Raw genomic sequence first — 12070 nt, forward strand, 5'->3', positions numbered from 1 at the left:
GGTCCCAAACACCGCAGTTTATTTTGCAGGGTCTAGAACAAGAACTGCAGATTGCTAGGTGAGACACAGAGATCACAAGCATGCCTCCCCAGAAAGGCTCTTCCTCTTCCCACACATTTTCCACAAATCCTCACTTATTTTTCCTTATCCAGACATCATACTTCCCCTCCCCCTTAACACAAGCAGGAACTCCTCCTCCTCCAAGCCAGGAGCACGGACATATCAGCATGTCACATCATTTCTTTCGTGCCAACTGCTATCCAAAGGCCATCAGGAGCCTGTACCAACCCTCTCAGCCAGTTTCTGCTTGACCACAGCTCTGTACAGAGAACTTCTGTCTCCTGAAACGGGAGCAGCAGCAAGATGTTGAGGAAGGCGACGGGCTACGCCAGCCCCTGCCTGATACACTCGCTGTACCAGCTCTGAAGCTCTGAGCTCCCCCTCCCTCCGAAGGGCTGGCACAAAGCCCAGCTGTTTCCACAGTTGGCCCAATGCTGGAAGCTTTCCCAGGAATCCCCCCCACCTTCCCCCTTCTCCCCATAAGGGAGGGCCAGAGCTCTCAACAACACCCAAGTGGGTGCTTCAGTGTGCTGGGATCTGAACACAGAAGCAAACAGCTTCTTAAAACAGGATTTTGTAGGCTGAGCTAGTAAGTCACACACAACCCTCATCTCTTTTCAGCATCACCCGGCAGATCTTTTCTCCTACATGACAGCAATGAGCAAGGAATCATCGCTTTAATTTAAAACCCTATTGCTAGAAGGAGAACTTTTCACCAAGCTGTTACACTGAGGAGTCCGAGGAATTAAGAGGGTCCAAGAAATGCTGCTCAGTGTGCTTCTTGTTGCCTACAAATATTTCTCCTCCCTCCCCTGGAGCAGAAGCTACGTCAAACCCAGGACTGAGCTAGCACAGCACCTCCTAAGGGCATCGATTTAAGGGAAAACCCCGTGGAAACAACTGTTCTCCTCTAAAGGCAGCGTCCCGGAAATAAACAAGCAAACACTAGAAAGGACAAGCCAGGGAGATCTGGATTGCTCACACCATGGGTAATTCAGTGGCCGATGGGCAGCAAGCCAAGAGGAACTGTACCAAAACAAAACGACACCTTTCATCAGCAACACTCTGTAATGCAGTTTCTGGGAAGACTTGGGCTTGTTTTATTTTACGAGGAGCGCAAAGGGTTCGAAGATGATCTGTGGAGGCACAACGCCTTTGTGTGGAAAGGCTGTACTTATCCAGAGAAGATGATGAAACAGTTAATAAAGACAGAGGACAAAAACCGTGAAAAGCTGAGCAGCGGAAGGCATTAAGTCCCAGCTCAGGGCAAAACTCGTGACCAAGCGTCGGGATGCATTTTAAAGGCACAGGAAATGGGATATTCAGTGTTTGTCCCCTCCCTCTGGATCACTCTATGCTTACTACTTCTGCTATCCGCCCCTTCACCCTTATCTGTTACCAGTTTACAAGCAGTTTTTCACCTCTTTGGGGCTCCTAAAGAGCTGGGAGCCGTTGCTAAACAAATGAGATTAGATGATTGAAATACCAAAGAACAAGACAGGTAAGGGCAGCTGATCACCAACACGGCACAGGACACACACAGGGTCTGAACACAGCAGCCTGGGAGAGACCCAAGCAAAATTGTTCCTCACCCTTCAATGAGGGTTTGGAGAGCTGTCTAACCTCCTCTCATCTCAGAGGGACGAGGAGGAAGAAATCAGGTTCCCCTGCACCATGAGCTCATGCTGGAACCACGCAGCAGAGGACCCAAGGGATAAGGACTCCCCACCCCTCACAGCTGATCCAATTTCTATAGTAACACCAGCCACAACTCCTATGACTTCCAAGCATTCCCCACTCCAACTCAGCAGCTCCACAACCCAGTACCCCATGCTGAGGAGGCATCCACACACACACACCCCCCAAGAGCAGCCCCTGAGCATCCCCAGCTCCCAGGGACTTCCCAGCCTTGGTGGGGACAGAGGACCTATGTTGAACTGCTGCCATCCACCAAGATGAGATGCCTTTCATTTGAGATTCTTAGGGACGCCCAGTAGCAACAGAGTCCCCAAAGTGAGGCCCTGAAGTGCTTAGAGACCAAATCCAAATGTCCCCACAGAGCAGTGACTGTGCTGCCAGAGGGCCAGCAAGACACCAAGTGTCCTCACTTCTCCCTACGTGGATCACAACGTAGCTTCACAGTCAACTTGTGGCACTTGATCAGAGGCAGAAGTACTGGTTACTAGACAGCACCAGGGGATTCCCCTTAGACATAAAATTAATCCCAGTGTGGCATCATGTGGAAGAATGAAGTTGTTAGTAGGATCCTTACAGTTCCACACAGGAAAAAAAAGCCGAGAGGATAATGCTCTTGCCAAAACCTTCCTTACCCCTTGACAAGGCAGACCAAACTCCCCAGATACCTCCACGTGCTTTCCACAGTCCAGCAGGCAGCTCCAGTCCTCGGCTCTAGGTTAGTGCTCCATGGCAGAAATGTTAATGGAAGGAGGATCCAGAGCAGAAGACCTCTTAGGTTTCAGGTCCTTCCTGTGCACCAGACTGTAGCTCCCAGAGATCTCTAGCAGGCTTTTGCAGAATTTTCCCCATCCCCTTCCCAACAGGAGCAAAAGACAAAAGCTCAGAGTCTCACATCAGGTTACCCTCTAAATTGTTTTAGAGAAATAATAGCCTCTGTGCCTGGGGACCAGCAGGCGCTGAGGAGAGCCCTGGAGTCACGCTGTAGGAAACCGCTTGGGGATCTCAGAGTAAGGGGACATGTTTCACTTCTTGACAGTGCAGCTGCCTGAGATTTTCCCCCCACGGACTCAATAGTGACCCATAAGCAGGATCTGTCATTGAACAAAGTCCAACTTGAAGAACACTGCTTGGTTTAGATCAATGCCATGATAACATGCAAGCGATGCACCAAGTACAGACAATCATAAGGTAAGAAAAATGATGTACCTAGATCTAAAAAGAAAAAGCCTACTCAAACATTTAAAAACTAAAGAACCATAACTGACATCAGAAACTTTTCTTACTGCCAGGCTCTAAAAAGCCAACTAATTCCCTTATTCCAAGCATTTCAGTGTTTTCTACATCTGTACTGGTTGACCTGAATGTTCGCTGCCTAACAAAAATTCACTTTCTTGGTAACAGAGAGATGTGCTGTAGAACAGCATGTTCTGCTGAAGGAAAGAAACCTCAGACCTTTAAAATACTATTTTCATACAAATTCTGAGCTGGAAATTCCTTGTACAAGGTCTCAGCAGAATTTACCCAGGGAAGACAGTTCATTTTTCTCTATGAACTCCTGGCAGCTGCCGTTCATGCACACTCCTTTTTTTCCCCTGCAATTCCAGTTTCAGACTTTTCCATCGCTTATTTGTAAGCTGCACCTACTCTGCAGTTTCCTTTTCCTGTTTTTCTTCCAGATGCACTATTAATTCAGAAGTAAATCTACATATAAGAACATGTCCATGCCCCAGACCTGTACTTGCACACCATGAAGAATTACAAGAGCCAAGTGGCCTCTTCTTCCCTGTCCGATTGACAAGCAATGCTCAGACCCAAAGGAACCCCAGTCTTTGGTGGCTGTATTATTTTTCTGACTCTGCTGTCATCTGCAACTTCTCCTACTTTCGTTTAATTTGCACAAACGTCTTTTTTTTTCTGTACACATCCATCAGGTCCCTGCACTTTGCCATAGTCTGAATATCAAGCACATCGCAAAGGGAAAAGCAGCGGTCACTCGACAGCAGACTTTCAAGGTGCTCACCCATGACCCATGGGAATAAGGTCCAGCACCAAGACTCACTGAGAAAGTCACAGAACCACAGAACATTAGGAGTTGGAAGGGACCTCAAAAGATCATCTAGTCCAACCCCCCCTGCCAGAGCAGGATCACCCAGACTAAATCCCACAGGAACGCACAGGTAGGTTTGAATGTCTCCAGAGAAGGAGACTCCACAACCTCTCTGGGCAGCCTGTCCCAGTGCTCCAGCACCCTCACAGTGAAAAAGTTCCTCCTTACATTCCCATGGAACTTCCTCTGCTCCAGCTTGCACCCGCTGCCCCTTGTCCTATCGCTGTTCATTACTGAGAAGAGCCTGGCTTTGTGCTCCTGATTCTCACCCTTAACAGATTTATAAACATTAATAAAGTCTATTATAATTTATAAACATCAGTAAGTACAGCCCAAGTCTCCGCTCGCACAGAGAGTGATGATCCCACCAAGAGCATCATGACCTCTGTAGTACCCTGAGAGAATCGAAGGGTCAAGAGCTATACTTTATTTTGTCTGGCGCACCCTGACCAGCTAGCTCAGGACAGACACTACTGCTTGGAGAACTCCTCCAGGCCTTCATTGCTGTAACGGCTTGTTAAATGAGCAGCCTTCCTCCCCCAGTCACCTCAAACCTGTTGCTGAAGGCCACCTCCGTGCCCACTTTGATATCTATTCCAGACAGCAGTTGACCTCCTCTTAGTGGTTCTCCACAGGGTCTGAAAGCAAAAGTGCTGCGCTCTGCTTCCTCCCTCGTGGCTGCAGCGATGGGTGCCGTGCGGGATCTGGCTGTCACATGCCGGGCACGAGAGGGAAAGGGGCACACACAGCCCCACGCCTTGAAGGAGGCTGCACCTTCCTCCTCCTCTCCACCCTAGGCCTGATTCTCTCCCACCCACTTTAGGTGAGGCCCCGTGACAGTCCCCCGTCCAGTTTAAGACTCAATTAAGAGGCCCAAGGATTTGCTGTCCAGAACCCCGCGTTCCCGTCACACACGCCGCGATGGGCGCACGGGGCGAGGCGCACTGAACAGCCCCGCTGTCAGGCGGCTAAAGGGGCGGCACAGCACCCCGCCCCTCCCGCCTCCCGCAGCCGCCGGGCAGTGCCCGCGGCCAGGGCCGGAACTCGCCGGGCCCCGTGGCCCAGCTCCAGCAACCGGCTGCACCGCCAAGACCAAGGAGCGGCTAAAACCCCGCGGCCTCCCAGCCCTTGTCCTGCCCGCCACGGCACCGGGGCCGCAACGCCGAGCGGTGCCCCCGGCGCTTTAACGAATGGGCCCTTCCCGCCGCGCCCTGGGGCTCCCGCGGGGCGCCAGCGAGGCCCTGGGCTCGGCGTTTCCCTCAGAAACAGCCGCCCCGCCCCCAGCACGGGCAGCGCCCGGGTCCCCCGCCTCAGGACTCCGCAGTGCCCGGGCAGAGAGAGCCGCGGTTCCAGGCCCTGCCCCGGCCCGCCCGCTCAGCCCGGCCGCCGGGCCCCTTTCCCGCCCCGCCCCGGCAGCACCGTAACAGGCCGCCGCGGCCCGCTCCAGGCCCCGCTGCGCGGAAGTCTCGGCCGCTGTCCCCGAGCAGGACGCCCTGCTTCGGCTCCAGTGCCGATACCTGCTGCCGCCAGCCGCCGCCCGGCCCGCTCGCCGGTCAGTCTCCCCGCCGGCATCCGCCGCCCGCCGGAAGCGCGGCCTGTCGCCAGGGGAACGCCGCCTCGCCCCGCCCGCTGCCGCACACTGTCCGGGCGCGCCCGCTGCCCCCTTCGCGCCGTTCCGCGGGCATGGAGCGCCCTGGCCTCGGCGCGTTCCCTACGGGCGGGCCGGGTCCCGAGGAGCTGCCCGGCGACGCCTGCCCGGCGCTGCGGAGCCTGCCGCCCGGGCTGGCGCTGGGGCCCTCCTTGTCCCGGGCCAGGGGCACGGGCGTGTGGTGCGTGGGCCGGGCCCTACCGGCCGGGGCGCTCCTGGGGCCGCCCGGCGCGGCCCGGGAGGAGGCGGCGGGGCCGGGCTGGAGGAGGTGAGTACTGGGCGCGGCGGGCGGGCGAGCGGGCGGGCGGGTGGCCGTGCCCGCGGCCGACGCTGTGGCTGTGCCTTGCAGCCTGGTGCAGCGGAGCCCGAAGGAGGCGGAGGCCAACGTGGCGCTGGGCTGGGCGGGCGGCCGGCTGCAGCTGCGGGCGCGGCGGCCCATCGCGGCGGGCGCAGAGCTGCTCTACTGGCCCGAGGAGGCCCGCGGGGCCGCGGCGGAGGAGCGGCGGCCGGACGGAGGCGAGGGGATAGCGGCGCCGCGGGAGGCCGGGCTGAGGGGGCGGCTGGCGGCCGCCGCGGAGGCGGTGCAGGGGGACGGGGCGTCTCCCGGCGGGACGGCGGCGGAGCCCCTCGCAGGTAGGTGCCGCGCCGGGGATGCGCGTCCCAGCCTGGGTGACACGAGCGGCCTGGCCTTGGCGGGTGACGGGCCCCGTGTTCGCCCCGCCGAGGTGGCTGCCCGGCCCTCGGGAAGCCTTTAAGAGCTGCCAGCCGGGAAAGGAGCGTGCCACCCTGTTTTGTGCCAGTCGCCATGCTACCTCCCACCCAGGAATACTGCCTGTAAAATGCTAGGAATGCTGCACAGGTGGCTAACTGTGGTGAGAAACAAGATTCCTTCTATCTTCCCCAGTTTAAAAGAAAAAAGGGTCACAAAACTAATGGGTTTCATGCCAGAGCCCCAGGATTACTGTTTAGCAGAGTATCGGTCTCCAAGGTTCATGCTTCTCTGAGCAGTGTCATACAACAGCCAACGTTAACTCACCCACCATGCTTTTGTGTTTGTGCAGGGGATCCTGATGTCTCCAAGGTGGTAGCAGATGAAACCGCGGTCTTTGATGTCCCTACTGAGGATAGTGGGTCAGCTGCCAGACGTTCTCATAGGCTGCAAGAACAGGAAGGCACCACTCCCAAACATGAGCCATGGCAAGCCAGGGTGCTGAGGACCAAGAATCAGCACCTCGAGACCATCTCAACCTTTAAGGCCAATGGCTGGTGCAAGGAAAAATTCTATGAGGGTGTGAGTCACAGATCTGCTGCAGAAAAAGTGGAGATGGGGCATAAAGAGGCATGTCCAGGGGACCTGGATCTGTTGTCGCTCTCAAGCAGGGTTGAACTTGGTGCTCACTTGGTTGGCAAGCCATGCAAGGTGCATGCTCTGGCCAGCCAGCTCCAGAAGTACCCCCAGGACTGTGGTGGCAGGACAGCTGGGCAGGAATCCCAGCAGCCCAGTCCTTCTGAAGGAGAGGGTGTAGAGACTTGTGAGAAAGAGAGCAAAGCTTCCGAAGACGCCAAGCTGGCATCCCCAGAGGATGGGGGAAAGGGCCCACTGGAGGGGCCTGAGGGGCAGGAGGAATATACAGAGCTAGTGGAAGGTCATTCTGGCAGCTCAGGGACCCCCCTAAAGGCTGTGTCCCAGAAGAAGATGGTCAAGCGCAAATACCGCTGCGGGGAGTGTGGCAAAGCCTTCCTGCAGCTCTGCCACCTCAAGAAGCACCGCTTTGTCCATGCTGGCCACAAGCCCTTCCTGTGCACCGAGTGTGGCAAGAGCTATAGTTCAGAGGAGAGCTTCAAGGCCCATCTGTTGGCCCATCGGGGTGTGCAGCCTTTCCAGTGCACCCAGTGCGACAAGGCTTACCGCACCAAGCGGGACTTGCAGGAGCACCAGGTCCTGCACACCGGCCAGCGCCCCTTCTCCTGCGAGCAGTGCGGCAAGGCCTTTGCACGCCGGCCCTCTCTCCGCATTCACAGGAAGATCCACCTGCCCGCTGGGACTGGCCCCTCCGGTCCCAAGGGATGCCAGTGTGCCGTGTGCGGACGGCACCTGGCCAACGCTGGCTCCTTGCGCAACCACATGCGGCTGCACACGGGGGAGCGCCCTTACCCCTGTCCCCACTGCGGCAAGGACTTCCGCCAGCAGAGCAACCTGCGCGAGCACCTGCGGCTGCACACGGGTGAGAAGCCCTATAAGTGCCACTTCTGTGGCGACGCCTTTCCCAAGCTGCCGGAGCTGCGGCGACACCTCATCTCCCACACAGGCGAGGCCCACCTGTGCACCGTCTGCGGCAAGGCGCTGCGGGACCCCCACACGCTGCGTGCCCATGAGCGCTTGCACACAGGCGAGCGCCCTTTCCGCTGCGAGCACTGTGGCAAGTCCTACACCCTGGCCACGAAACTGCGGCGCCACCAGAAGTCCCACCTGGCTGACAAGCCCTACAAGTGTGAGCTGTGTGGCATGGGCTACACCCTCCCCCAGAGCCTCGTGTGCCACGTGCTCACCCACAAGCCAGAAAAGGACCCTGAGGAACTCCACGCTGCAGTGGCCTCTCTTGCTGTGGAGCTCCCCGAGGCAGCAAGGAAAAGGCCTGAGAGGAAGGGCCACCAGGAGGAGGTTGCGGCAGAGCCCACCTTGCTCATGGTGGAGGTGCCAGGGCCAGCAGATGAGGCTGAGCTGCTGATCACAGCCAGCAGTCACTGCATTGCTGCTTACCCTCCTCAAGGCAGCCCCCCAGATCCTGGGGTGCACGGGCAGCCCGCTGGGCAATTGCCATCAGCAAAGGACATCATTGAAATCACCATCGCTGAGCATGAGGACAGGTGCATCATAGTGCAGGACAGGGGCTCACCAAGTGACGTGGTCATCATCCAGGAGGGGGTGGGCTTCGGAGCGGTGGCAGAAGTGGTGGAGGTCGAGACTGGGACCTGACTATCTCAGTCTGCCCTGGTTGATCTTCTTATATACTTATTAAAAAGGGGTAAAACCCCAACAAGAACCCTAGCTCTATTGTCTCTTTCTGGCAAGAGTGCTGTGGCTCAGCCCCAGGCAGAATTGGCAAGCTTGGAGGTAACCTTGCTCTTTCGGTAGCCGCCCCTTGGAGCTATGAGCCTCCATATCTGATGTACCAGGCTTGCTGTGGGGAAGGCATTGGCTGTTGATAAGAAGACACCTACAGTATTAATGAGCAGTGCTTCTGCTCTGCCTCTGTTATGCTGTGAGCGGGTGACAGTGCACCATGGGGAAGGCAGGACAAGTCTTAAAGGCCTGGCTTTGAACAACACCTTCCTAATTGCTGCTCTTCAGGTACTTTCCTGGGATTTTACTCTTGGAGCTCAGCAGCACTTCTGATTATTTGTGATGCTGGGAAGCAGCTTCCCAAGTGTTTCCAAGATGTCTTGTGTGTTTTTTTGAAGAGCATTTGTCACAGTAGAAGCCAAGTCCTGCCTTGGAGCTAGGGTGGAACATTCTTTCTCCACTATCACCTGGCTTGCTTGATATCAGCTTCCTGGCCTTACAGTGACTGGATGGTCTGAGGACATGAAAAGGGTAGCTTCGTGTCTCACTGTACGAATAGCATTGTACAGTGCCATTTTCACTGTCCCCTGTATGGGTTCAGCAGTTCATTTTGGTATGCTCAGAAGACTTTGCCTTACCCCTCCATGTTCAAGCCGGGTTCATTAATTCTCTTCCATTTTCCTTTTTGCTTTCTCTCTTCCATGTCTTTCCTGCTCTTGCACCAAAAAGCGAAGAGACAGCACCACCACAGCTACACCCCAGTATCCCCACTGCTACGGCCTCTTTAGCACTCACTCATCTGCCAGCAGGGGCATGGTGAAGGAAATTGGTCCCATTTCAGGAAAGAAGTGCACAGTTCCCAATGCTATGTGAACTTGGCCTCACAGGAAGAGACCAACTATGCCAGCCCTAGCAGAGGTCTTGCAGACCGGCCCACCCTGCACTCCCTGTTTAGGCAGACACGGTTTTCATCCGCTGTGTCCTCAGCTTCAGCTGCTCTTGGGTTCTATCTTGCTCCTTTCTAACATCTGCATTTTGCACAAGAGGAGGGTGTAAGGTCACTGGGGAATCATCAGTAACATGGTTCCCTTTTGGGGTGCTGTGACCACAGTAATGAGAGAATCTGAAGAGCTGCTCTTTGTGGTTTCTACGCTCAATTTGTTCCATAAACATCTGTGACCTGTTTGCATACGAGGCGCTGGAGTCAGACAGACCCATGCCGCTTTGATGTGAAGGGAGGACAGCAGGTGAATTCAGCTCATCAAATTATGAGCGCCTTTTCTTTAAAGAAGAAATGAGGAGGCAGATGAGCTCAGTCCTTTGCCCTGAGTGCGTGGACAGGGACCAGAGGGAGCAGAGGCGTGCGAGGGGGACTCGTATTTGCAGCTGTGGTGTTTCCTGCTGCTCTCCCTTTGGTGCCCATCTTGCAGTTTTCAAATATTGACACAGCTGCAAAGTGTCCTGGCTGGAGCGGGGCTCGTGCGCTGTTGGAGGCATGTGCCTTCTGCCACAGCACAACCAGGAGAGAAGGGGAATGACTGGGGGAAGGGGAGAATCTGGGCCCCTGTTCCTTAATCTGCTGGCCTGTACCTTCTGCTGCCTTTGCTGTGAGATAATAGGAGAGAAGAAGTAGGAGCAACTATGAACTGGGAGGTCCTCAGAGAAATACTCCCCTGACAGCTGATCTGAGTAGGGAGAGGAGGTCTATGCTGTGCTGCACGTATCACCTGGTGCAGGGTAAACTTAGCCAGTTTACCCTGACTGAGGAGCCCGTACGTGGCTCCCACTGGGCACCTGGTGATGCCACCGCCACCACCATGTCTTTCTCTTAGGCAAAGTATGTCCTTATGGGAACAGCCTCTTGCTTGACAGCAAAATGATGAAGTTGTTTACTCCTAAGAAAATCCCATAAAAGCTCTGAAGACCACGATGCTGGTGAGCACCAACACAGGTGGAATCTGCAGCGTGCCATGGCCTGACTAGACACCTGTCCCATGCTGTACAACTTCGTGTTTGCAGCATGTGAAGGGGGGTAGGATGAGCTAATGCTATACCCTTTCTGGTGTTGTGTCAAATAGTGGTATTTTATTTAATACATGCTGGGCTCCGAGTGCTTTTCTTACTGGGATCCATAACAAACACTCACACCAGGGCATTACAGCTGGTGCAGTTGGCAGGATCCTGATGAGAAATGTGTTAGCGGTGTGAAACTCCTTACTGGAAGGATAGCAAGGAATAGGATGGGTGCCTGCCCAAGAAAATAAGCCAAGGCCAAACCTTCTATGCCCTTCTCCCTGGAAGTTGGAAAAGTAGTTTCACAGGAAATAAACAATCAGCAAATGGTGATTTCATTTAAAAAGAAAAGATCAGCACTCCCAGCTGTGTTGAAAGCTGTAACTCTGGGAGGGTGAAGGTACAAACCTTAACTCTCTTACCTTAAGAAAGAAGATAGCATCCATCACTCATGGGTGGGTGAAAGCACAAAGAAAATTAAATGATAAAACGCTGCTTACATGAATGGTGAACAGATGGAAGAGTTAAATGCTTGAGAGGTAGAAGTCAAAGCCCCTGGAGAGATGAGGGCTGACACTAACCACAAGTATGGAAGAAACAGAGGAGCCCTAGAAGCATACTATTGAACAAGAAAAGGCTACAGTGCAAAGGAGAGCCAGCATCTCTAATTGCTAACGTTGTTGAAAGATACTAGGAAGAGCTGGAAAATGTCCCAGAACGTAGTAAAAATCTCCTGTTATAAAGCAAAACCAATCACAGAATTGCAGATTGGTTTGGGTTGGAAGGGACCTCAAAGAGGTTCCAACCAAAGAGGTTCCTGCCATGGGCAGGTACACTCTCCGCTAGCCCAGGTTGCCCAAATCCCCATCCAACCTGGCCTTGAACCCTGCCAGGGAGGGGGCAGCCACAGCTTCTCTGGACAGCCTGTGCCAGGGCCTCACTGCCCTCACAGGGAAGGATTTCTTCCTAATACTTAATCTAAATCTATGTAAATAGATGCATCTTCAGATGCCACATTGAGCAATCTTGAGGTAAAAGGTTTCAGCAGTTACAGTTAACAATGGCCCTGGAAGGTGGGGTTGTCCTGTTCCACTGAGGGAAAGAAGAATGGCAACTAGTGGCAGAATGATTTGCTTCGGTAAGGTGGTTTTTAAACAAGTGCTTTAAACAGAATTCATGTAGGAACCAAAACAGAAGTAATGTTGAAGGAAGATGGCATAGGTGAGCATTAAAGGATATGCATGCCTGTCTGATAACCAAGCTTAACTGCTGTATTCTAATGTTGCTTAAAGTTAACTCTGTATAATGCATGTTACCATGCAAGGTGCTAACACCTCTCCTTTAAAGAAAAGGCACAAAGATGGTAAAAAATCTGTACATCAGTATAGCTGTGGTGACTTAACAGGCAGTGTAAAGGCTGCCTGGTTGTTATAAAGGAGAGAGAGGTGTAGGAATGAAAACAAAAAAGCAACTGAGAGCA

The 12070-nt window shown here is 54.3% G+C and overlaps 1 protein-coding gene across 1 annotated transcript; it reads left to right on the plus strand.

The window, feature by feature from the left end:
- The first annotated feature begins 6609 nt into the window (after positions 1–6609).
- On the plus strand, positions 6610–8551 carry ZNF408 (zinc finger protein 408). The gene has a single exon (XM_084263597.1). It carries the CDS (start codon positions 6838–6840, stop codon positions 8488–8490), a length of 1653 nt encoding a protein of 550 aa, XP_084119723.1. The 5' UTR covers positions 6610–6837; the 3' UTR covers positions 8491–8551.
- The last annotated feature ends 3519 nt before the right edge of the window (positions 8552–12070 follow it).

The sequence above is a fragment of the Gallinula chloropus genome, assembly GCF_964237585.1.
Source record: "Gallinula chloropus genome assembly, chromosome: 4".
Lineage (NCBI taxonomy): Eukaryota > Metazoa > Chordata > Aves > Gruiformes > Rallidae > Gallinula > Gallinula chloropus.

Excerpts from the sequence above, each read along its gene's own strand:
- ZNF408 (XM_084263597.1), top strand. The coding sequence starts at position 6,838 with ATGGGGCATAAAGAGGCATGTCCAGGGGACCTGGATCTGTTGTCGCTC.